This window comes from Cnephaeus nilssonii (assembly GCF_951640355.1).
Source record: "Cnephaeus nilssonii genome assembly, chromosome: 14".
Taxonomy (NCBI): Eukaryota; Metazoa; Chordata; class Mammalia; order Chiroptera; family Vespertilionidae; genus Cnephaeus; species Cnephaeus nilssonii.
The window spans coordinates 15504124-15529529 of NC_137085.1; the positions used below are offsets into that span (position 1 = coordinate 15504124).

At 57.5% G+C, this 25406-nt stretch overlaps 1 protein-coding gene across 2 annotated transcripts in view; it reads left to right on the forward strand.

The window, feature by feature from the left end:
* Positions 1–4152: 4152 nt before the first annotated feature.
* The window catches only part of DAB2IP (DAB2 interacting protein), a 176725-nt gene continuing 155471 nt past the window's right edge, over positions 4153–25406 (forward strand). Inside the window, exon 1 of one of the 2 annotated variants that reach the window (XM_079789790.1) lies at positions 4153–4305. In XM_079789790.1, the coding sequence (XP_079645916.1) occupies positions 4266–4305 (40 nt within the window). In that variant the 5' untranslated portion in view covers positions 4153–4265. Of the gene's footprint in view, positions 4306–21439; positions 21964–25406 lie in introns of those variants that run through there. The other variant, XM_079789789.1, reaches the window with a different exon arrangement.

The following is a 25406-nucleotide window of genomic DNA, read 5'->3' on the forward strand; positions in this document are numbered from 1 at the left end:
GGCTCGGCCCAACCCGGCATGGCAGGGGCAGAGAGAGTGAGCGGGGCAGACACAGCATCGCTCCATGCCAGCCCTCGGCCTGGGCCTGCCCAGCAGGGAAGGCAATAAACAAGCTGACCATGAATGCCCGCTGTCTCTCACCATGCCCACTGCCGGGCTCTCCTTCCCCTACTCCCTCCTGCTGGCGTTCCTCCACGCAGCCAGACTTGGGGCCAGCTGCCAGTGTGACTACTTAGCTCCTTCTCGTCACACGGAGTGACAGGTCAAGTCTGGAAGCAGGAGGTTCCTGCTGCTGCTGGAACAGGGGGTGCAGCGGGCTGGTGCACTGGGCTGTGCCCGGAGCATCTGGACCCACCAGGCCCACCGCTCGCTCTACGGAGCTCCGATTCTGCAGCCAGGAACCGCCTCCTCGACATCCGCGTGTCCGCCTCCATTTCCCACCACAGAGCTCGAGGGCCCTGTCCTCAAACCCGCTCCTGCTGGGTCTCCTCCAGCGCTGTGTGCCAATCTAGGTGCTCAGGCCAATCAGGGCGCTCTTTTCCTCCCTCCGCATCCGACGGCTCAGCCACCCCTGAGGGCCCCACACGTACCCTGAATCTGCCTGCCTTCCTGCACCCTGTCACCAGCACCCTGGTGGGGTGCCAGCATCGGTCACCTCGAAGACCGACCTGGCCTCCCCGAGTCCGCTGGGGCCCACCTCTGCCACTTTGCACACAGCAGCCTTCCCGTCACTCCTCTGGCCCACAAAGCCTTCTGGGAAGTGGCCACGGCGGCGTTCCTCTTCCCTCAGACCATTCTCCTGCCCAGCCCTGGCCACGCGGACCGTCATTGGGATCCTCCTACTCTGCTCACTCCTGGTTGTTCTCCCCAAACCTCCTGGCCAGGTCACTGCTCAAATGTCACCCCCCCCAGATGGGCCTTCCCCGGCCCCCTGACTGCAAGCAGTGCCCTGTCCTGCTCTGGCACGAGGCCCTGCTTTAATTCCGTGATTGGCACTTCCCTTCCTCTGAAGGTGTGTGCGCTGCCCACAGCTAGAACGTAAGTAACACGAGAGTGAGGACACTCTCGCCCCGGCCCCGAGCGCAGGATCGGGCACAGATCAGCATCCGCACCTGCTGGTGGGGTGAGTCAAAGAACCAGGTGGGGCTGGACGCCCTTGCTGCAATGCAGGCATAGCCAGGTGCCGGCACTTTGTGACCCGGAAATTTCACCCTAGGAGGTCACGAGACAGATGTGCACAGAGTAGCACATCTGTCTGAGATGGTCATCACACTGTCGTTTGTCCATCGGTGGGGCAATGGCTCAAATGGGGTATGGCCCCGCCAAAGGGTGGAATGTGTGGCCACTGAGTGGGAGGAGATGGGTCTGTCCGCATCGTCATGTCACCAAAGGAAGACATCAGAGCCCAGTGCTCACGGCAGGTTTATTGTAAGGGAATTCCTGGGGCCTGGAGCTCTGGTTGCACTCACATTTTGTCTGATTCCTAGAAAAGAGGGAAATGGATTGGGAAGCTGGGAGCTGCCAAGCCAATCCTACTCTGACCTTGACCTGTGAGAAAAGCGAGGTCCCGGGAGGGAAGTGCCTGTCTCTGGATCACACACCCCGGTGCCTGGAGGCACAGCCAGAACTGGGGCCCAGGTCCCCCTTCCTGAGCCGCACCAGGAGGTCCTCAAGGCAAGTTCTGGCTTTCAGGTCCTCAGCTTCCCCCTCTGTAAAATGGGCCCATATTCCCCCTTCCCCCCTACCTTCCCTACCTCTTTTGTAGGTGCCAGGACGGTTAAAGTTTAGGTTCGGATTGTGTTACCCTCCCTGGGTGCTTAAGACACACCTGCCCAGCCCTGCCTTGACTTACGGCTCTGATGCACTTTATCAAACGCACACAGCCATCCAACGAGGAGACTCCTGGGGTGAGGTAGCGACCTCAGTGTCCCATGGGTGTAAGCGGGGAGCCTGGATAGGAACCCAGGTGGTCAATGTCAGTACCACTGTACCATGTGTAGAAAGAGGCCACCGCAGCATAATGTTCAGATGGGACCCCCAAGCCCCAGGGGCCCTGGAGAGCTGGACCAAACCCCAACTCCTAGACCCCCTCTCCACCCCACAGCCTGCCCCCCACACCCACTGAGTAATAGGCCCGGGAGCCTGGTGCCTGCAGCTGCCTGGGCAGGGCCTGGCCTCCCTGTAATTAAGCAGCGGGAAGTTGGGAGCTGGGATCTTTGTCATCCAAAGGGTGCGGAGGGGTGAGGCATGACAGAGGCGCTTCCCTGTGGCTGGGCCAACCACATCAGCAGCCACTGGCTGCTCTGGGAGCAGCTGGGCAGCAGCGGGTGGCTGGGGACAGCCCAGGTGGGTGTTTTCCTCCCTGCCACCCCTGGCCTGGGTCCTCTTGCCGGCCTCCTGGCTTGTCTCCTTGTCTCCCATCTCTCTCCTCTGCCTCCGAATCAGACCCTTGTCAACAAAAAGGTAGCCGCCGAGGCTCGGCTTCTAACGGTCCAGCAATGCAGAAAGGGTTCTCCCGCTTTACGAGCAGAGCGGTAAGAAGCGGGGAGGGAGCCTCCTGCGGGAATACCCAGGCCTCATTGGAAAGGAGGCCATTCCCTGCAACAGATGCCTCCTGGTGCTGCATGTCGCCCCCTGGACCGAGCCCACACGCCCAGGCTGTCGTTCAGGTCCTTCCTGCTCCAGCCCCAACCGGCTCATCGCCCCTGACATTCTCCCAGTCGCTCGTCATTCCCGATGGCATGCTACCTTCCTGTCTCCAGGCTTTCCCTGTACCATTCCTTTTGCTCAGCCATCCGAATTCTGCTCATCTCTCTCTGCTCAGTTCACATGCCTCCTCACCCAGGCAGCCTTCCCTGATTGAGCGCAAATGACATACTCAGTCTCCCCCAAGCCTGGGGCCCTCTTCTGTGTTCTGCATCTAATGTATCTTTGTCTCCCCGCAGCCCCCATCCCATCCCCAAGCACCAAGGCCTCTCTGGAGTCCAGGCCTGCCCCAGAGGCCGCTCACAGCCGTGGACAAATCACTTCGCCTCTCTGAGCTGCACTGTCCTCCTCTATAAAACAGGCGAGCCGGAGTGTCTGCCAGAGGAGGCATCGAGGAGTGCGTGAGACAAGGTGGGTACACACTCAGAACAGCACCCAGCTCTGGTGGCTGCGTAATGAGTGGTCCCCAGAGTCACGGTAGCCAGAGAGGCCTTTTTAAAGAACTCGGAACATGCCACTCCATGGACCCCCCTTAGGGTCAGGCCTGAGGACATCCCCATGAGGCCCTGCCTGACCCTCTGCTGCCCTCCTTGGTCTCTTCTCTCTGTGCCATCTCCTCTTCACCCACTGCTCCGGCCGCCCGGAGCTTATCTGGGGCACTAACCACCCCATGGACCCTCTCAACTCGAGGCTTCCGACCAGGCCATTCCCTCCACCTGGTACACCTTTCCCCCTTGCTCCCTCCTTCTTCACCTGGCTAACTGCTGCTCATCCTTTTACCCCAGCTTAGGTGCCCATTCCTCCAGGAAGCCTTCCAGGACCACCTCCCCCAGCCAGTGCTCCGGCAGCACTTACCCCACACACTGCACTGAGATGACCTGTTTACCTGGGAGCTCTGTGAGGCGAGACTGGCTCCCCGCTGTGAACCCAGCATCTAGCACGGTGTCTGGCACGGAGTAGATGCTCAAAAAAATTTAGTGACTAACTGAATGGATGGATGAGTCAATTTCTGCATCCCCCACACTGCAGGAAATGTCTGCGGAACAGATTTGAGTGGGCGGTTCCAGCCGGGCCTGGGAGAAGCCCCTGGGATTTGGGTGCTGGGTGGTGAACAGAGCCGACCCCCATCCCCTCCCGCAGCGGGTCAGCCCTCCCCCTTCCCACAGGCCCCCGGGGCCCCAGAGCCAGCGTCCAGATGCTAAGCCCCAGCTCAGACTCACCTCTTAGCTTTTCCATCTGCACAGCTGGGCCAGATCCCCGCAGCCAGCGTCGCGGGCAGCCAGGCCAATCGGCCCCGGCGTCTTCCTATTTTAGACATCTCGCTGCCTCGGTCCCTTCTAATGTTTCCAGTCAGGCTGCGGGGGGAGGAAAAAGAGGTTACTGCTACTTTAAATGTACTGTATGAAGGAGAGGGCTGGAAAGGGGCCTGCTTGCAGGAGTACCCAGTCATCTAGTTGGAAAAGCCGCCAGATGGAATACAAAAGGAGAAACCCAGACGCTCATGGAGACAGCCTCGGTTCATAAATCAGGTGGGGCCGGGGGCTGGGGGCCCAAACGCCATGGAGCCCGACTCCCTCCTGGACCAAGACGACTCCTACGGTAAGAGCGGCGCCGGCAAAGTGGCTGAGTGGGGATCCAGCCGCTGCTCAGGCGGACTTTTCTCTGCTTACGGCAGGAATCTGAGTTCAGCAGGGAGGTGGGCAGGCAGCTGGGCACTGTCTGGTCTTGGGAGCCCGGGGTAGGGGGCACAGGGCTGCAGGGTCCCGAGTGGAGCCTTGGGCAGCGCCCCCCTCCTCCGTGTTCTGAGCATTGGTGTGTGTGTGTGTGTATGGGGGGAGGCGGGGGGGGGGGGATTCTGCTGCTTCTGTTTTGCTCTTGGCCAAGAAAAAAAGGAAGGAAGTTTGCAGCCCCCCTGCCCGCCGGCCTCACTCGCTGTCCGCAGGCCTGCTGGGTGCTGTGGGGAATTTAATTAGTGAGATCCTGCAGATAAATATAGACGGTCCAGCAACAGGAATGCTCCCTGTAATTAAAGCCAGGCTGAAAGCACTCCCCGCTTTGTAGGGCCCCAGGGGCTGCCCTGGAAAACCTGGGCTGATGGTTGGGGGAAAGTTGCTTGGGACGGAGCAGAGCCCTTGCTGAGCGCCCGGGGCAGGGACTGTGCGACTGGGAACAGCTTGGCCGGGGCAGTTGCTGCAGGCTTGGGGCCCCAGGGGTGCAGTAGCTAAGACCCTGATTGCTCAGCCGGCCAGGCTGCTGCCCTGGGCTAGGACGCCGGGCACACTCTGGATACCTCTGGGCAGCGCAGAGGAGGGAGACCGGAGGCAGGAGTGTGGCTGAGGGACTGAGGCAGGGTGTGGGGGCAGCCGGTTTGGGGGCTCCGTAGGGAGAAGGCCCTGTCGGCCTCGGAGGAGAGGTCCCATGGAGAGGTGGCCTCACCCCCGCTTGGGCTGGGCGTCGGGAGCCCAGGTCCTCCTGGGACCGCAGTGCCTGCTGAGAAAGCTGAGTTCTCTTCCCTCCCCTCTTCGCCTGCCCGGCCAGGCCTGGCCTCTGGGCACAGATTCAAGGCCAGATTCCCTTCCTCCTGCGGGAGCGCAGCTCTTTCCAGGGAGAGGGGCCCTTTGCCACGTTGGGAGCTGCAACCCTCAGGGGAGCTTGGCGAGGCCCAGCCCGCGGCCCTGGCAGTCGGGTGGCCATGGGACACAGCGGAGTGACCACTCGGCCCCATCTCCTCTCCCCACATGCCAGGCTGTGTGCCGGGGCCAGGGGTGCGGAAATGAAGAGCTCGAGGCTAAGACCTAGTCTGTGCTTGGTGAATGGAGGGAGGAAAGAGAGGGAGGGAGGGAGGGAGGGAGGGAGGAGGAGAGAAGGGAGAGAGAGAGGCCCTGGAAGAGGTCCCAGCCTCGAGGGGGAGACAGACAAATGATCCGAGGCTGGACTGAGAGTGAGGAGCTCCCGGAGGCGCCTGGGGAGATAGTCTGGGTGTGACGGGCCGGCCTGCCTCCAGAGGTGTGCCCCTGGGCCTTGGCACAGGGGTGCCTGGATGCTGCCCCATGGAAGGCACAGGGCCTTGTCTGGGGGAACCAACCCCTGGCGGAGCAGGTTCCAAATCCCTCGGCCTCCATCTCCCCGCCTGGAACCCAGCGATGCCTCGGGAACCCACAGCCCCACCTGCTGTCCCGGGTTGGCTTGTGGCCGCCTCTGGGCAGGGCAGGGCTGCTGCCATGGAGACTGGGCTGCCTCGTCCTAATTGAAGGGCCCCGGGCACAGAGCACCCCTCGTCACCTGCTGGGGGAGCCTGCTGCTGACCTCCTAGAAGCTGGTCCGGCAGGGAGGTGCCTGGGGCCGGGAAGAAGACGCACAGAGACAGAGGGGACGTCAGGCATTGTCAGGCAGGCATGGAGGAGCCCAGGTTCTCCTGGGGAGGGGTCCCAGATCTAGCCAGCGGGGGTCTGGCTTCAGGGCTGTCTTGGGCCAGGGCAGGAGCCACTTGTTTTCCGGGTCCTGGTTCTGCATTCATTCATTTAATAGCCGCTATTCTCAGGTCCTGGACTAAGTTTTGGGCTTGGAGAGACAAGTCAAACCTTGTCTCTGCCTCTGTGACATTCCCAGGCTACTATGGGAGACAAGTAAGCACTCTGACGAGGAAGGCCAAGGCGCTGTGGAACCCTTAACTCCACATGTGGAGCCCAGGAGGCTTCCTGGAGGAGGTGACTCCTCCACTCAAGAAGTAGGCGATTCTCATTCGTGAAACACGTTCTTCACCTGGCTTCTGGGATAGGCCATTCTCCTGGTTTTCTCCCACCAATTTCTCAATCTCTTTTTCTGGTTTCTTTTCTCAAGTGTCTCCCCCCCCCCCCCCCCCCCCACACACACACACACACCCCGCCCTTATCCCCATGGTCTCTTCACCAAGGTCTGCTGCTTCTGCCACCCCACGTGATCTGACCCTTCCTCCCTCACTGGTTCGCTCTCGGGGCTTCCATCATACTGATCTGACTTTCCGCACACTTATCAAACTAGTTACTACCCCAGGGCCTTTGCACATTCTGTTTCCTTTGCCTGGAGCACTCTTCTCATTCTTCACTAGTCCAACTTTGCCTCCACCTCCTCCCAAACTCAACCGAAAAGTCATCTTCTCAGAGAAACCTTCCCTAGACCATGTTCCTCCAATCCATCCATTATATCCCACTCGCTTTGTCTCTTTTCCTTTGTTCCTATTTGCACTGCATATCATTGTATATGTGCATGTTTCGCTGCTGTATCCCCCCCGTGGCTAAGATCTCTGACAGCTGTTATCCCCAGAGCATAGCTGTCTGTCTGGCATGTAGCAAGCATCCAACAAGTACTTGCTGAAGGAGTGAGTGGATGAATTCAGTTTCCCAAGCAGAGGTGAGACAAGGCCTTCCAGGCAGAGAGAACAGCAGGTGCAAAGGCACGGAGGCTGGAGAACTTGGGGAGTTCTCCGAAATGTCCCATGAGGGTGATGCTTTTGGTCAGGGGTCAGTGAGCTGAGCTCCTTGGGGGACCCTCGATGGGGCCAGGGTTGGGAGAGGCAGAGCTGGGCGTGGGGGCTCTGGGCACCCTTCTCCGATTCGAACTGAGCAAGACTTTCTTGAATCTGGTGGATATCCTGCGCTCGAGTTCCACTCCCCAGGTGCTCAGGGGCTGAAAGGAGTTTGGTGTGGAGCCCTCAGACCCGTGGTCGGCAAACTGCGGCTTGCGAGCCACATGCGGCTCTTTGGCCCCTTGAGTGTGGCTCTTCCACAAAATACCACGGCCTGGGCGAGTCTATTTTGAAGAAGCGGCGTTAGAAGAAGTTTAAGTTTTAAAAATTTGGCTCTCAAAAGAAATTTCAGTCGTTGTACTGTTGATATGTGGCTCTGCTGACTAATGAGTTTGCCGACCACTGCCTCAGACCTCTGTAAGGAGTCCTTTGCCGAGGAAGGCACGAGAGGCAGGCCTGACAGTGGGCCAGACCAGGGAGCAATCTTCGCCCAGCAGAACGTCCTCTCTTCGGGTCCTCACAGGGTCCTGCCACCCCCCCCCTTCACAGATGCCACCTCCCACCTGTGCACGGCCAGCAGCCCTTGGAGCCTCCCCGACAGGGCACGTGTTTATCGCCTGGTAGCCGGCCTGACTCCCACGTAAGGCCATGCGACCCCTGAAGGAGGGGCTGTGTCTTATTTGCCACTGTATCTCCAGGCTCCTGCAAAGCGCCGGCCCTGAGAAGATCCTCAGTACACATTTTGCTGGACCAATGAACGCGTGTAGGAATGCATGAGTGAGTGAATGAGAGAATGGTACTCGTTCTGGCGCTGACCTGCTGCGTGCCCCCAGGCATCCTCCCCTCTCTGGGTCCTGGTTTCCTTAGCTGTCAGCTGAGGGTGCTGTACTGCCTAACACCCGAATGTTCCAGCTCTGGCCACCTGGGAGTCTAAATCTGACCCAGCACTCGGCGTCCTCTTCCCTCCCTGTGGCCTGAGCCTCATCCCGGCTCTCTTTGCCATCGGGTGGCCTGGACCAAGTCCCTTCACCTCCTCAGCCTCAGTGTTTTTGTCTGACAAATGGGCAGACTCAGGCCTGACCTGCCTGCTTCCTTGGTTGTCCTGGGGCTTCAGAGCACAGTGACAGAGGTTAAACCAGTTTTGGTTGGACACCTGTTGGGGGGAGTCTGTGGCTCACAGAGGAGAGAGTTGGGCTCAGAGAGATGCTGGGTTAGACGCTCTGGAAGAGGTTGGTTGTTTTGGAAATCCTGGGGGTGGAAGGGGCAGCTCAGAAGCTCGTTTCTTCACAGCGATAACCAGCCAGGACACCTGCCCCAGCTGGGGCCTGAGACCGGGCGGGTGGAGGTGATTTTGTAAATTCCCCAGTGCTCCGGGTATCACAGCGGGTGCTATGTACTGAGCGCCCACTGCAGGCAAAATGCCGTGCAAGGTCTTTTATGTACGTGCCTGTCTGCTAAAATCCTCACAGCAACCCGGGTGGATTGCTGTTCGATCCATTTTCCAGAGGAGGACCCTGAGGCTTGGGGAACTAAGTGATGGCCACGATCATACAGTGAGATCAGTGATTCGAACCCAGGTTGCTCCAGAGCCCCAATACTTATTTGGCGGTGCTGAGGGTGTTACTGTGCCCGAGCTGCCTGGAGGCCCCTCTGTCTGCCTCCCCGGAAGGGTTGTTGGAGGAGTTTAAGGGACGAGCGCGACGTGGCAGGAACCGCAACCGAAGGCGATGTCAGCTCAGCTGAAAACAGTGAGCACAGAAGCCGCGGTAACGGGATAGGGTCAGTCTGAAGACAGGGCTATTTTGGGCTGGAAGCTGTCAGGAGGCCTGATGTCACCACTCCCAGGCCCTTCCTGGGGGAGGGGGAAGCTGCAGATGTCATCAAGCGGGTTTGCCTCAGCTGGAGACAAACAGAAAAGAATCATAAAGGAAGAGCGTGTGCCAGGCCACACGCCTCCCGTTCATCATCACCGCTCCTTTCCACCAGCCCTGTGAGGCTGGGGTTATCCTTTTCCTGTCGGAGACGAGAAGAGACGTTCAGAGAGGCTGAGTGACCCACCCGAAGTCACACAGCTAGTGAATGGCTAAGCTGAGAGTCACGTGCGTGAGTCCCACCCCAGAGCCCCTGCTCTGAACCAGTGCCCTTCTCTGAGGCTGGGAGTGTTGGGACAGAGTGCGGGGAGGTGGGCGCTGTTCGGGCTGCCCTGCCCCTCAGGGACGAGCGCCTGGGGCCTCCTCCTGGCTCTGCCACTCAACTAACTCAACAGGCCCTGGGCAAAGTCCTGGGCTCTCAGCAAGCCTCAGTTTCCCTGTCTGTGAAATTGAGGTAGTGACGCCAGCCTGGGCGACCTGGAGTGGGGAAGGAATGCCAAGCTCAGGTTCCTTCCATCTCACTCTAGGGCTCCGTCCTGGACCAGCTGGCGGGGCCCCAGGGCCCTGATGGGACAGGAGAAGCCACACTCCTACATGAGGTCCTTTCTCAGGGGAAGAAATGAGGCCAGCGAGGAGGAACAGGGGCCCCACTTACTGAGCTCTTACTATGTGCCTGGCTCTGTGCGAGGGGTTCCACATGAAATCATTGAGCCTTACCGAGGAAGCAACAACCCCATTGCTCAGATGAGACAACTGAGGCTTAGAAAGCAAGGCTGTAAGCTCGCGGGGGCACTCCTGATTCAAACCCAGGCCTCCCAGCCCCTTGTGCTTCTGCCCACCACTCTGGGCTGCCCATTTGCTCTCCTAGCCCCCCAGTCCACAGCCCAGGCGAGCCTCGGTCCTGCTGGCCGGCCACGCCTGAGCCTCTGACCTTCCCCAGCTGGGCACGTGGGTGAGAGGTAGAGCCCCCCTTCTTGCCCCACAGGACTCTGGGAAGAGGCTAAATCAGGAAGACTAGTCAATGAAGACGAACAATGAGGCCAGCCAGGGAGGGGCTTAAATCATTTATGCACCCAAGTCTGAGCAGCTGGCTGCACAAGGCCGCAGAGTGAGGCCCAGGAGGGTGGGAGGGCCGGCCCTGGACTGGGAGCTGGGCCAGCCAGAGCCAGGATCAAGCTCGGGAGAGAGGAGCTGGGGTCCGCCAGAGAGAGGGGCTCCTGGTGGGAGGAGGGAGAGGCTCATCCAGGAGCTCCTGATGGTTAGGAAACAAAGGTATCTCACCCCCGTCCTCCCCATGGGCTTCTGGTGGGCTCAATCCTGAACTGCGAGGGCCACACACAGCACAGGCCCGGGCTTCCTGTCCTCTGCACCTCCTGTGGCCGGGGCCACGTGGCTGTCAGCCTCAGTCTCCTCATCACAGGGGTGGGGACAGGACTAGCCATCTCACCGTGCTCCCACTCTTAGGCCCACGGGAGAGGTCTTCCGAGCCCTCCTGCCCATCCCCCATTACGAGATGGGAAGATGAGGCCTGAGGGCTGAGGGACCAGAACCACTCCAGGTCCATTTCACCTCCTGAGTGGCCCTGAAATCTGCCCTGATTCTCCATCTCCCAGCCCCACGCAGGCCATGGACTTCCTGCCCCTTGGACTTCCTGCCCCTTCCCCCCATGGACTTCCTGCCCCTTCCCAGGGCTCCCCATTTCCTCCCCTCCCCCAAACTCATCCTCCATGCACAGCCAAAGGGGGCCACTCACCGACATCTTAAAGTCCCTGGGGGCACCCCCCACCCCTCACCCCCCCGCAGCAGGGAAAATTCCAAACTCACCAGCACAGCCTCAGGTGGTCCATCTTCTGACCCCTGGATGATGCCTCTGTCCTTGTCTCTAGCCACACCCCTCCTTTCTCTCCACTCCCCCATCATGAATTAATTTCTGCCTTTGAACATGTCATCTCTCTCTCTCCTCCCTCACCTTTGCACTTGCTGTTCCCCTGCCTGGAGCACTCCCCCCATGTCAGCTCTCCCCACTACTCCTCCCCCAACCTGGATACTTCTGTTCATTCTGAAGTCTCAGTTCCGATGTCACCTCCTCCAGGAAGTTTTCCCTGACTACCTTGTTTGAGCCTCTTGAGGTGCCTGTCTCCACCTCGGGGCTGTGAGTTGCTCCAAGAGCCAGGCTGAAAACTTGGAGGCTAGGTGAGGTAGGCAAGGAAGGAGGTCAGGGTGACCTGTCAGGAGAAGTTGGTGTCCACGTTGAGAGGGGGGCACAGGTGGAAGAGCAGGTTCTGGGAGGGAGTGGGGAGTGATGTCCTGGGCTTGTTGTGTCTGAAGGGTTTTCTGTGGGAGAGCCTGTGACGGCCATCTCAGATGTGGCCTCCGAGAGGCCCCAATTCAGCGTGGGGGGCAGGAGTGGCCAGGGCCTTCCCAGCTGCACCGATAGCACTCCCTTTCCTCGGCTCTTGAAGACGTCACTCAGCTGCCCAGCCAAGGTCCTGCCACCTCCCCCAGGCAGCCAGCCCGGACCAGCTTCTCTGGCTCCTCCTTGGCTGTGCCCTCTTGGTCACACCACCTCTAGTCCCAGCACATCCCAGGGGCTACGCCTTGGACGCCTTTGAGGTGGGGCCACACTCCTCCCTCTCTTGTAGACCCCGCATCACCCCGCACAGGGATTGATGCACACAGAGAGAAACCCTGGACAGAGCAGCCTCAGCCAGTGGGATTCTGGGGAAACCAAACAGAAGCCCAGGGAGGCTGTGGGTCAGACTGACATCGGCCACCAGGCAGAGGGAGGGGTGCGTTTCTGTCCAGTCTGGAAGCGTGAGTCTGGATGGCTGAATCCTCACAATCCCCGGCCCGAGGCGCTCTAGCCGGTGACCTACATCCCGGCCCACTTAGTGTGTGTGTGTGTGTGTGTGTGTGTGTGTGTGTGTGTGTGTGTGTGTGTTTGCACGCACGCATGCGACCACGTTCCCACCCTGTGGTTCCACAGACTGCACCAGAGCCAGTGGGTCTCTGCTCCAGGGATCACAGTTCCTGCAATGGCCAGGGGTGCCTGTCCCTCAGCCCCCACCCACACCTCTGCTCAGGACTCTCTCTCTATCCCTGGACCCCAATCTCAGATAAATGGCCTCATCCTGCCTTTGCGAATGGTGGGATGTGAGCAGAGGTGGCCATGGAGGGAGGGGACCTGAAGCCACAGCATGAGGCTGAACCGCAAGGTGGCAGAGAGGTCTGGAGGGAGGGCCAGGCAGGTGGGCTCGCCTCCTGAAGCCTGGGGTTGCCGGGCTCCCTCTCCTCATTCAATGGCACAGACTTAGGGGCAAGTGAGCTCCAGGTCCCACAGGGCCCAGCCTGCAGCCTGAATGGCCTCTGCTCCAGCCCGTGTCCTCAGCCCCTCGATGCCCACACCAAGCCTCACCCCTCAGCTGACCTGGGGCTCCCTGGGTGCCAGGAAAACCTCCACTAACACAGACGCAGGGCTGAGGGCTGAGGGCTGAGGGCTGAGCTGCGGGGAGTAAGGGGACAAAAGAGCTTGTGTTTGAGGATAAACCTTCCCTCCCCCCTCAGCATGGGGTGGGGGTGGGGGTGCATTGGGCAGTGATCCAGGCCAAGAGGGGCTGCAAGGCTGGGGCAGGCGCTTGTCAGAGCGGGGGTTCGGATAGAAGGTGCTGGGAGGGGGTGGGGAAGCTACCCTTCTGCCTGTTCCTGTTCACAGACAGATGCTGTTCAGGGGCCATGAAACCAAAGCATCTCAGCCAGTTGGATGGAGTTTTGACCAGTCATCCTGGGGTGAAGGGGTCAAGGGCTTTCTTCCAGGCAGGGACGGGGAGGCAGGCCCAAGTGGGAACCGCCAGCAGCCCCAAGCCTTTCTCCTCCCCTGTCCACGTGCTGGGTCTCAGAGGGACCCAGGGACTGGAGGAGAGTGTTGAGGGGTGGTAGGGACTGAGGAGGTGGCAAGGGCGCCAGAGGCCCCATTTTCACCATCTCCCCAGCCCCAACCACATGTGCAGCCAAATGGGCTTCTAAAATGCATGTTGAGCCTCCCCGTCTCTTCTGCCTAACACCTCTACTAGCTCCCATGAGCCTCCGAGTCAAGTCCACAGCCCATGGACAGCCCCTCAAGGATACTTATCTCACCTAACCTGCCCTGGTCCCCGAACCCCACCCTCCAGCCAGACCGAGTAAAGGACAGCATCTCAAACACTCGGCCTCACTAGCCTCCGTGTTTCCCACCCCTCTCTGCCGCGCCTGGACCACCGCCTCCTCCCCACCGGCAGACCTCCTACACCGGGCTGACTCCCCTTGGTCCCCGCTGCCTCCAGGAAGCCTTCCCAGCCCCCGTGAGTGAGTGCCTGGTGTGTGGGTGGCACCCCAGGATGAAACTGTCTCTGTGTGAAGTCTCTGTCCTGAGGGAGAAACTGTCTCTGTGTGAAGTCTCTGCCCATGTCATCTGGTTTCTCTACAGCCTGAGGCCTCGAACAGCAAGCTGGGGACTAGCGAGCGTTTCGTGAAGGAAAAGCATGTATTTAAACATGGGAGTAGCCTGGCCTTCTGGACACGGGGAATGGGCCAGGTTAGACTGGCCCACAGCCTGCTTAGAGAAGCAGGTATCATTTCTCTGAGACCACACTCCTGGGCAGCTCATTCACCCACAGGCAGTGCCAGCCACAGCCTGGCCTCGACAGTCCCCCCAGACGTGGCCCCTGATGCCACCACCAGGCAGGACAGATGTTGGGGCGGGGAGGGAAACTGAGTCCCTAGGGGGCCTTTAGTTGCCCTCACTGCACTTTGGGCCTCCCTGGCCATCTGTGGAGCCCAGATTCCTTGGTTCTAAGAACCCCAAGAGCCAATGGACTGTCCAGGCCGCTGGGTTCCACCTGTCAGAGGAGCCCTGAGCTGGCAAGGAGGTGCCCACAGGCTGCCAAATAGGGGAGACCGCCCTTCCCCCTAACACCGCTCTGCCCAGAGCAGCCCGCTTTCATCCGATGTGAACATCGGGCCTGCCTGAAACCTTTAAAACAAGGGTTCTGAGGCTCAACCCACCTCCTTCTCGAACACGTGGGAAGACCAAGGCCAGGAGAGGAGCAGAGGGGCAGAGCCAGGTTGACCTCCCGGCCCTTCCGCTGGACCACCGCAGCCTCTGCTGAAGGCCTAAACATGTGAGTGAGTGAATAGGAATCTGAAAGTAGGTTCTGTTTGGGAACGTGCAATGACAACAAAGGACGTTGGGTTTCGGGGCGAGGGGAAGGGGGTGGGCAAGAAGAACTGCCCCAGAGCGGGAAGGGAAGAGCAGAGCTGGAGGCCGGTGGCCCTGGGTCGCCGGGTACTTAGGTTACCCTACGCCCAGCCCGTGCACAGACCCCACACAGACTTCCCGGCTTTAGCCAAGGCAGCACTAGGTATAGAACCAGAATCTCAGGTTCAAGCCCGACTCCTCCTTTGCCTCACTGTGTTGCCCTTGGCCAAATCAACCCCCTCTTGAGACTCTGAATCTTTCTCAAGGAAATGGGGCTAGCAACACCCCCATCCCAGAGTAGCTGTGAAGGTTAAGGGGGAGCATGGAGTAGGGGTTGGACAATTCCTTGGGGGGGTTCAGGATTCTTCCTTGTATGTGAACACGAGGAAGTTCGTGGTCGAAGGCTCACATTCCAGCTCTGCCCCTTACTAGCTGTGCGACTTAAAGCAAGTTTCTTAACCTCTCTGCTTTCTCATCTATAGAGTGGGGGTAATAGCAGCACCCACCTGCCCCATGGGAGGTAACGAGCGAATGTGTCAGGTGCCTAGAACAGGGCTCCGTAAGTGTTTGTTACCGATATTTGTACTCACACGACAGCGGAGACTAGGTCTTACTGAGGAGAAGCCCCCAAAGTGGAATAAAAGAATGGATGAGATCGTGAATGAACGGAAGGAACATTAGGGTTCTCCCAAGGAATGCCTGTGGTCCTAACCCAGCCCAGTCCTCACCCGTCAGTGTGTCCTCCAGTTGTGGGAGACCCCAGCCCCGCCACCAGCTCCCTATCGCGGGCCTCTCCTGCCTTTTTCTGTAAATGCAGAGGTAGGATTCCATCTTGCCCCTAGGTGCCTTTGGGTGATAAAGAAGTAACGTCAGCCTCCTTGAATCGAATCTTCTCTCCAGAACGTGAAACAAACCTGGAAATGGGAATGGCCCTGGAGCGGACTGTTCTGGGAGGGCACCTCCTGGCATTAAAGCTAAGTTAGATGAAGGCACCTCTGTTATTGCAAAATCATTCCCTGCGATGGCAGAATGCAGCCATGAGTCCTGATGGCAGATGAACTTCAGGTGAATAACTGCAAAAGTCCCAGGCTCATCTAAACGCTTCTCTATAGCGTTGCAGCCGGGGAATTATGCTAATGGTGATAAGAAATCACCTTTTGTGGCCTGGGATTGGGAGGGCTGGAGACGGAAAAGCACGTGGAGGGTATTACCTGCTTCCGGCGGGAGAGGCCGGGCGCTGTGTTTGGTTCCAAAGCGGCTCTTTCTGAGGGACTGGTTTGGTCCTTTGTCAACTGGAGAGAAACCCATTAGGCAACCAGCATTGCAGTGGCTTTTCAGACCGTCTCACTATGGGAAATTGAATTTGTCTACGTTCCACTATCGGGCACGGTAATTCCAAGAAGCAAGTTGAACTCTAAAAGCTCAGGACCTTGGAGTTGAGTCAGTTCAATTCATGTCGCGCCCACTGGGTGCCAGGCACGGGTCTGGGCGCAGGCGAGGGGTGAGTGCCAGTGTTGGGCAGTGATTCTGTTGCTTTCTGAATACTGTTTCTGGTCCCCTCACTAACCTGAGAGAGGCAGTCCCATCCCCGTTTTACAGACGAGGAAATGTTGCCTCAGAGACAACCAAGGTGCTTCCATCCACCCAGAGGGACCCGGCAGGCTTCCTGGGAGAGTGGACAGAGGGGAGGGCATGGTAGGCAGAGGAAACAGCCTTTCCTGGGGGAGGGGTGTGTAGGGGGAGGTGTAGCAATGAACAAAACTAGGCATGATGGCTGTGCTCAGGGACATCCAGCCCCAGGAGGGTGATCACACCACGAAGGCATAGTCCCCAACTGCAATAAATGCCATGAGGAAAAGTGACCCGGGCCACGCGTGTGCAGTGTGCCAGGCCAGGGAAGGCGTCCCTGGGGACGTGACACCTAAGCTGCCATGGGGAGAAGTGAACTGGGCCCAGGAGCGGAGGGGACAGAGGAAAGTGTTCCGGAGAGGGGAGCCTGGTGCGCCAAGTCTGCGTAATGGGGACAGCATGGCGTAGCCGGGACCTGGAGGCTGGCTGGGTGGCTGCAGGCAGAAAGGGAGGGGGAGATGGCAAGAAGCCAGGACGGGGAGGTGGGCTGGGGCCAGAGCGCCCAGGGCCTGCTAGGCCACATGGAGACAAGGAGCCATTGGAAGCTCTCAAGCCGGCTTGGGGTGATACGATTGATTCTGTGCTGTGCACACCTCCCGCGGAGAAGCCACAGGCAGAGACCAGCAGGGAGGGGCAGGTGGACGTAGGGAGCTGACTAGTCCTTCCTGAAGGCCAGGCAAGAGAACCCAGGCGGAGGCTCGACGGGCCTGGAAGTAAACATTTGGGGCTCGCCAGCAGACGGACGGCTGTAGAAGCCACGGGCCTGGATGCAGTTGAAGTGGAGAGTCTGGAAGGATAAGAGGGACTCAGACCATCTCAAACTCCAGCTTCTGTAGCCTGGTGGAGTAAAAGGAGGGAGCCAAGGAGAGGACCAGAGAACTAGGAGAAAACCTGGGAGAGGGCGGAGAGACAGAAGAGATCAGAGAATGTCCAGGGTGTGAAGTGAAGCCCAGAGGTCAGGCGAGAGGCAGGCGGAAAGGTGTCCTTGGCGTGACTAACAGGAAGGTCATCGGTGACCTTTCTGAGAAGCACTGAGGTGGCAGACCTTCAGCTGGGTAGGGTTCCGGCCTGGCATGGCCATTTGCATGGAGCAAAGAGCCAACCGCGGCTAATGTCCATGTCACGAGAATAATATTACATTGTCCAGAGCGATCTGGATCAAAGAGGATCTGCTTATTAGTTCAGAAAATCTCCTCCGAACCCACGAAATGCACAGTCTTGTTCTTTTCCAGGGCCCATGTAGCCCTGGCGACCTTATGTATTTGTTTGCTCGTACAACATGTACCACTGGCCAATTCATCTTCTAGAGCCCGGGCCATAAGCAATTTGCCATCCTCTATGTTGCCTTGCTGGAAGCCTCCGACGAGCGGACATATGTGGGTTTTGCAGAGATAGCGCGGACGATGCATTTGGTAAATCGCTTCAGACGTGTCCCGGGGGAAGGTGCCGCAGGCCCCGTGGCCCCTACAGATGGAAGCTGGCAAGGAAAAGATGGGTCCAGATTGTGATCCCTGGGCTATAAGCAAGAACAGATGGGTGGGGGCCAGAGTGGACGTGGGGAGACCGAGAGGAGGGTCTGTGGTTCTGCCATGCTGCACAGCCCCTCCCCCCGGGGAAGCACAACGGCCGGGAGGAAGCGCTAACCTGGAGCACACTTCTGACCCGCCCACCTGCTGGGCTGGCCTCCAGGTGCATGTTTTTGTTCATAGCTGGGGAGCACTCCCTGACATATTTCCCAGCCGCCCACTTTCACAGTAACTCCATGGGGTTCCTTCCACCCTCCCCTGTAAACATCTCCCTCTTGGCCAATATTCCTATAACTACTATAATTACTACCCGCTCCAAAAATGGGGCCATGCATTTTGCCTCTATTACCTCACCGAGAACCCCGTGCAACAAGCCGCAGCCACACCCTGGTTGTGCAGACACAGAATCTGAGGTGCAGAGGGATGCTGTAGCATGCCCCGCGTCACACAGCTGGCAAGTGGCTCGGCCCAGGTGTGAGCCCAGGTCTCTCTGATACCAAAGGTCACGTTACCTCCCAAGAGCACTCCGTGAAGATCTGTAGAGTGGGACTGCTTTCCCTTTGAGAGTTTGGCATGACCTCCCCTTTTTGTTTCTGAGTATTTGCGCCCATTCACCCCTTTATTGGTTCAACAAACCTCCCTGAGGCCAGACTCTATGCAGTGGTGGGCGCCAGTGGTGGCTCAGACAAGATTTGTGGCCTGGAGGGACTCACCGTCTGCTCGAGGAGGAGACAGCCCCACAACCGGCTGCAACCATCCACAGTGTTATAAGCACACACAGTGGGGAGGGCCGGTACTGAGGGACCTTCTGCCTGGGAAGGCCCATGAAGAGCTCCCAGCGGCTTCACGGGGGTTGAAATGGCTCCGCTAGACTGTAAGAGGAGAAACAGGCCCTGGCCCGGCAGGCAGGGAGGACAGGAAGTCCAGGAGCAAACGCTCTGTGCAAAGGCATGACAGAGGTGGGGGGGGGGGCGGGGGGGCTTGGGAGACCTGGCTGCATGGTGGTGCTTGGGTTTGGGAGTCCCAGCTGGCTGGGATTAGGGTGTGAAGGGCCCCAATGGAGACTGGGGAGCAGGCTAGTCATGTTCTTATGATTTATTGAGCGCTTCACAGACGCAATGACCGCATTATTAAAATAAGAAATCTGACGTTCAGAGCATGACTGGATTTTATGTAGACTCTCACCATGCTTGTTCTGTCCTTTAAAAAAAAAGTTATGAAGAGTTAAAAAGAAAACACACACACACACACACACACACACACACACACACACACCTGTGTAACTATAGTCCAGGTAAAAAAATCAAACCTTACCAATATGACTGAAGCCCCTCCCACCATTTATCAGGTCTCCCTCTCCCCCGAGAGAGAAACTCTTTCCTGAATGGTGTATTTATCATTCCTCTGAATTTCTTTATACCTTTTCCACGTATGCACATTCCTAGCAATATATGGTATCATTTTGTTCTGCACGTTAAAAAAAATCTATATAAATGATATCATACAATTTGATCTCCTGCAACTTGCTCCCCATCCCCCTGCTCCCTATGTACTTTAGAAGGCGCGCTCGTCATTCGTTGTCACTGCAGTGTAGGGTTTCACTGACAGCCCCACAGTCTGTTCACGCGTTCTTCCTCCGATGAGCTCGGAGGCTGTTCAGACTCTTCATTAGAACAAACACCGCTGCCACCAGCAAGAGGTTCTCAAGTCCCTGGGTCAGAGGGTGCCTGCATCTCCAACATGTCTAGACGCTGTTGGATTGTCCTCTAGTTACCCTTTCCCCCTCCCACCAGCAGTGCATGGAGTTCTTTTTGCTGGTTCTACCCTTTTGCTGGTCACAGGTGGGAATTGGCACTTTACTGGGCTGTATTTTGCATTTTCCTTATTCTGAGTGAGATTATCTTTTCATATGTTTATCGGCCATTCCTGTTTCCCTTCTTCAAATTGCCTGTTCATATATTTTGCCCAATTTCCTCCCCTTTCTTTTGAAATTGATTTGTAGAAGATCTTTGCATATTTTGGATATTGTGTTCCAAATATCTTCTGTTGATAAAAAGGGGTTTTACGCTTTAATTAAATATATCAATCTTTTTCTTTCTAAAATAAATATTTTTATTGATTTCAGAGAGGAAGGGAGAGGGAGAAAGAGATAGAAACATCAGTGATGAGAGAGAATCATTGATCGGCTGCCTTGTGCCCTTGACCAGAATTGAATCCGGGATCTTAATGGTTTGTGCTTAAAGACGTAAGAGACTTTAAGAAATCTTTCAAGCCCTAGCTCAGTGGTCGGCAAACTCATTAGTCAACAGAGCCAAATATCAACAGTACAACGATTGAAATTTCTTTTAAGAGCCAAATTTTTTAAACTTAAACTTCTTCTAATGCCACTTTTTCAAAATAGACTCGCCCAGGCTGTGGTATTTTGTGGAAGAGCCACACTCAAGGGGCCAAAGAGCCGCATGTGGCTCGAGAGCCGCAGTTTGCCGACCACGGCCCTAGCTGGGTTGGGTCAGTGGATAGAGCATCAGCCTGCAGACTGAAGGATCCCCAGTTGGGTCCCCAGTTAAGTCCCCGATTCCAGTCAAGGGTGTGTGCCTGGTTTGCAGGCTTGATCCCCAGTGGGGGGCATGCAGGAGGCAGCCAATCGATAGTTCTCTCTCATCAATGATGTTTCTATCTCTCCCCCCTCTCCCTTCCTGTCTGAAACCAATAAAAAATATATTTTAAAAAAGAAATCTTTCATTGTTACAAGGTTTCTGTATTCAAGTCTTTAATCCACTTGGAAGTGATTTAGGTTGTTAATCTTCACTTGAGAATATTTTTTCCATTGAAAAAATATTGAGTTTTAGAGAGAGTGCAAGGGAGGGTGGGAGAGAGGGAGAGGGAGAGGGAGAGAGAGAGAGAGAGAGAGAGAGAGAGAGAGAGAGAGAGAGAGAGAGAGAAACATCGATATGAGAAAGACATCAATTGGTTGCTTTCTGCAGATGTCCAACCGGGGCTGGGGATGGAGCCTGCAAACCAGGTACATGCCCTTGACTGATTGATAACCGAGAAGCAAACCCAAGACCCTTCAGTGTGAAGGTCAGTGCTTTAACCTCTGACCCACACCAGCCAGGAACTGATTGTTTTATGGATGGTATGAGGTAGGGATTCCATCTCATTCCCCCCCCCCCCCCCCCCCCGCAATAGGGACGGCCAATTGTTCCATAAAAGTACCTTTTAGAGATGTTTCTATCTCCCCGCTCTGCAGCACCACCTCTGCATCAGGTTTCCATACCTGTGTGGGTCTATTTCTGCAGCCTCCCTCACTGGCCTTATCCATCTCTCCTCCTGCTAATACCATACGGTCTCCCTGTACCTTTTCAGTCCCCGAGAACCTCCTCGCTTGGATTAGCAGGGCTAGGGGCTCCCGGAGAGCACATGTCTTACTCATCTTGGCATCCCTCTCAGCACTCATGACATGAACATTCACCTCATGCTTTTGTTTGCAAAGTCCTCTCTCACTCCGTCTCCTGGGCTCCTAAGACTCCCTTATGCAGAAGAGGAAATTAAGGCACAGAGGTGAGATGACTTGCCAGGGTCACACAGCTAGAAAGTGTTGGATTAGGGGTTCCGTGGGATTTTAAAGCCACCCTACACACCCACCCCATATGCCCAGGCTCTGCTGGACCCTCCTGCTCTTCTGGTCCCAGATGTTCACTCCTTCCTCCCTTCTTTCAACAAGTAGCTCCTGCGTGATGTATGGGTGCCAGCTTCTGTTGGTGCTGGGACTCAAACCCTGTGAGTGTGTGTGTGTGTGTGGGGGGGTGGTGGCGGGGGGGGGGGGCTCTTTCCATTGCTAGGGACCAGTAGGGAGCGTGGGAAGTAGCCTGAGGCCTGGGGTCAGCAGGAGGAAGTCCGGCAGGGTTTCAGAGTCCATTTAAAGAGCTCCATCCTGGGTGTGCGCACTTGGGGCCCCGGCGCTGCCTTCGGAGAGGACGCTCGCTGGTTTCCCCCAGGAATTAGGCGTCCTCCCGCCCTCCCGCCTCGAGAGGCAGGAATGCGAAGGATCAGCTTTCAGCGGAGCTGCGGCTGCCGTTCCGGGGAGCTCCAGGTGCAGGCCCGTCCCCAGCGGCCGAATTAACTGGTTCTGTCTGTCCAACTGGGAGAGCAGCTCTCGCTAAAAATAGAGCCCTGCCCAGCGCGTCCCGTGCCCGCCGGGAGCTGGGGCAGCGATCTGGGGAGTCCGAGCCGCCGACAGTCCGCGGAGCCCGGGGAGCCCCGCACGCCCCCACTCCGGGCCTGGCCCAGGGCCCATCCCTGAAGCCGAGTCTGCGGGCGCCGCGCCTTCCCCACGGCTGCCGCGAAGGGTGGAAGGTCCGCGGGCCCAGGCGCGGCCCGGGCGGTCCGGGATGGGAGCCGGCGGCACGGCCTCCCGCGCGCTCGCCTGGGCCTCGCTGCCCCTGCTGGGGCCTCCCGCCGGCGCGCTCTGCGAGGACACGCTTTGCTGCCGAGGTAAGGCCGGCCGGCCGCGGGCGGGCCCCTGGCTCTTCCCGGGCACTTGCTGGGGCCTTTTTCTCCTTCCCCACGCCAGGTCCGCAGCAGGGGAGTGGGGGTGGGGGTGGGGGCAGGTCGGAGCGGGGAGGGGGGGGGACCCCGGGCATCCGCATAGGGCTGGAGAGCAGAGCCTAGCGCTCTCTGCAAACTCGCCTTTTGTTTGAAAAAGTTGCGGTGTTGCCACCAGGGTCTGAGAAGTGTTTACCTCCCGTGGGCCTCAGCCTTCCTATCTGGAAAGTGGGACAATGAAATCATCAAACTTTAATATTTGTTGTGACCCCCCCCCAAAAAAAAAGTTGGGGTACCCGCTGAAGCGGACCGCAAGCATTCTGGACAAGTTTGCCCGAACCCAGATGGGGTCCTCGAAAGAGTAGGAGGGTTAGAATTGCCTTCTCTGTGACACCCCCTTCCTCCCCCCCGCCCCTCCCCGCGCGGCGCCCATTCTCTCCCAAAGCTCTGGACTTGGCATCGGATCCTGGACCCTGTGGTCGGTCGAAGATCAAGGCAGGGCGCACAGCAAAGTTTCAGAGTTTCAGGGTCAGCTGACACGCGAAGATCCTTGGGGGTGGGGGAGTGGGGGGGAGGGTGTAGAGTGGTGGAGGGGTGAGCAAAGCAGAGTCCTACTCCTCAGTCGCGTACCCCAGTAGCCCACAGCCTAAAGCCGGGGTTTTAGCTCTGAAATCCTGGTGTCCGCACGGAGGGCCTTGGTGGACTAGCTGAGACAGCAGCGCGCTGGACCTGGATCGGGGGTGGGAGGGAGGGGGCGTGTGGCCCGGCCCAGACCCTGAGCCAAAGCGGGGACAGGGAGCGTGAGCCAGGAATGGGGTCCGCCCTGCCTAGTCCGGCCTGGCGGGGTGGCAGGAGTGGGGTCGATTGGTCTAACAGGTGCGCCCCCGCCCCTCCCCTCCCGGCCTCCGCTCGGTGCCGGTCTGGCGGGAGGAGCTGCGGTGGCTGGGCCGGCGATTGGCCGGGCTGGGCGGGCCGGGTGGCCGGGGGAGCCCGGGAGCCGGAGCACCGCGGCGCAGGCGGAGGCGCGGAGCCGGCTGGGGCGCGCTCCTGCGGTCCGCCGCCTGCCGGGCCAGCTCCCAGCGCTCGGCCTGGCTGGCGCTGCGGAAACTTTCCTGCTGCCTGGCAGTCCCGCGACCCCGCCACCTCGTGACCCTGACCCTGGGTCGGCTCCGGCGCCTTTGGGATGGCAGCGCCCAGCGGCCCCACAGGCGTCTAGAGGTAAGAGCTAGAGTCTCTGAATCAAGATGAGGGGGCCCCAAGGGCTTGCAAGTGTATCCCAGAAGGATCTGGGGTTCGAGCGGGTCTGGAGGCCCTAATAGGAGATATGGGGATGTCGGACAGAGGAGTGGGCTGAGACTTTGCTTTACTCACCCCTCTTCCACCTTACAGCCCACTGTGCTGTAAGGATCTCTACCCGGTGGGTTGACTCTAAACTTTCCTGTGCGCCCTGCCACCATCTCTGGGTGCTTGGTGTTATAAGGAAGCCCCCCCCAACCCCCCCCCCCCCCCGCTCCCCCTCCAGCCAAGCTTGGGCCCATAGCTGGCCAGCAGGTTGGGGGTTCTATACTTCCCAACCCCATCGTTTCCAGTGGTCTCCCAAAACTTCAGACCCTCCAGGGGGTAGGGTCATTGAAGTGAGGTTTCTTTTCGGTTTCCTGGGTGCTTGTACCCTGCCCATCCATTAAAACACCTTAAGCCAGGCAGAGTGGAAACAGGGACCAAACCATCCAAGTCCCAATTCTCAGCCTGCTGGGAATTTCTGGCTTACTGGTTTCCGATGGCCCATTCTTTCCAGCTGTCTGGCTTGAATCCTATGGAAACTGCACCCCTCTCCCCAGGTCCCCTTCTGCTGTTCAGGGGGGAAACTAATTTTGACTTGAATTTAATTTTGATTGAGGGTGGATGAGTAGATGTGTTGTCACCTATGAGGATTATCATCTTTAGCATTATTTCCCTTCAATATCAAAGCCAAACTTCTTTCTATTTTTTTCTTGGTCTAAGACCGTATACCTGAGAGTTAAAAACCAAATCAAACACCAGCTTTAGAGCCCAGAGAACCCAAGTTCAAACTTCAGCCCCACCCTCACTACTGTGTGTCCTGAGGCAGGTTTCCTAACCTCTCTGAGCTCCAGGGTCCCACTCCAGGGGGATCTAGTAAGGCCTTTGAGAGGTAAGGCATGGAAGGCACCTGGCTCACAGGACAACAGCCTTGGGCTGCCCATCTGTAACCTGCAGCTTGGGCCCTGTTTTCCCTCCTCTCAAAAGTTGGGGTGGACCAGCCCCTCTTAATAAACTCCTTTGAGAAAAGTGCAGAGATGCACATACCTTCTGAGGCATATGATTCCAGTGGGTTTATAGGTCTCAGATTTAAGACAGCCCCCTCCATCCTCCTCCTTGTCATGAACTATTCAGAAGGTATAGGCTTTCTGTCTATCACTGATCTCTCCTCATCCCTTTTGGATGCTTGGAGGCCAAGGCTGTAAATATCAGGGAAATGTAAATGCACTAATTCACCAGCATGATACCGAGAGGGGCTGACCTGCAGAACCTGGTCCAAAGTCACCTTCAAGATCATCCCCTCCCCATTCTTCCTTCTCTGATGTGTGTCTCCACCTGGTGAACATCTAGTCCTTTTTGCTGGAATCCTCTAGTGACAGTCAGCCCACCAGGCAGCTGGCTTCATGATTGGGCAACTCCAGTCTGTTAAAAAAAAACACCCTTCCTGTTTGGAGCGGAAATCTGTGTCCCTGTTAGTTCTACCCACTGGTTTTAGCACAGCCCTGCAGGCATCTCTTACTGGCTCAAGTATTCACTGCAGTCCCCGTGCCTGGCATTCTGTTCCTTCCTTTAGGCATTTAGCACACTGAACTGAATTTGGCAATGATCACAGCACCGTTTATTGAGTGTTTATTACATGCTCGGTCCTGTGCTAAGGGCTTTACACACATTTCCGTGCATCTTAAAGACAACCCCATGAGGTTGATTCTTTCCTTATCCTCATTTTGCATATGAAGAGACAGGTTTAGAGAGGTTAAGAGATTTACTCAAAGTCAGATAACCAAGAAGGTGCTGGAGTACATCCCAAACCCAGCAGCTGCTTTTAGAGCCCACACTTCTAACCGTTACTTTTGTCCCGTGCCATCCTGTGTGCCCACGGGGGTGGGGTTGCCTGGGTCTGTGGGATATGCGGGCGATGCTTTGTATCACAATAACTTGGGCACTTGTTGAAATGCAGATTCCTCACCTCTACTCCAGACCTAAGAATCTGTACTTTTTAAACTCCCCTGGCCGTTCCCATGTACAGCACCATTTGAGAAACACAGCCCTAGGGAGAGAATATGGGATATGGGTTCCAAGAGATCTGAGTTTCAGTCTCATCTTCAGTCTCTTGA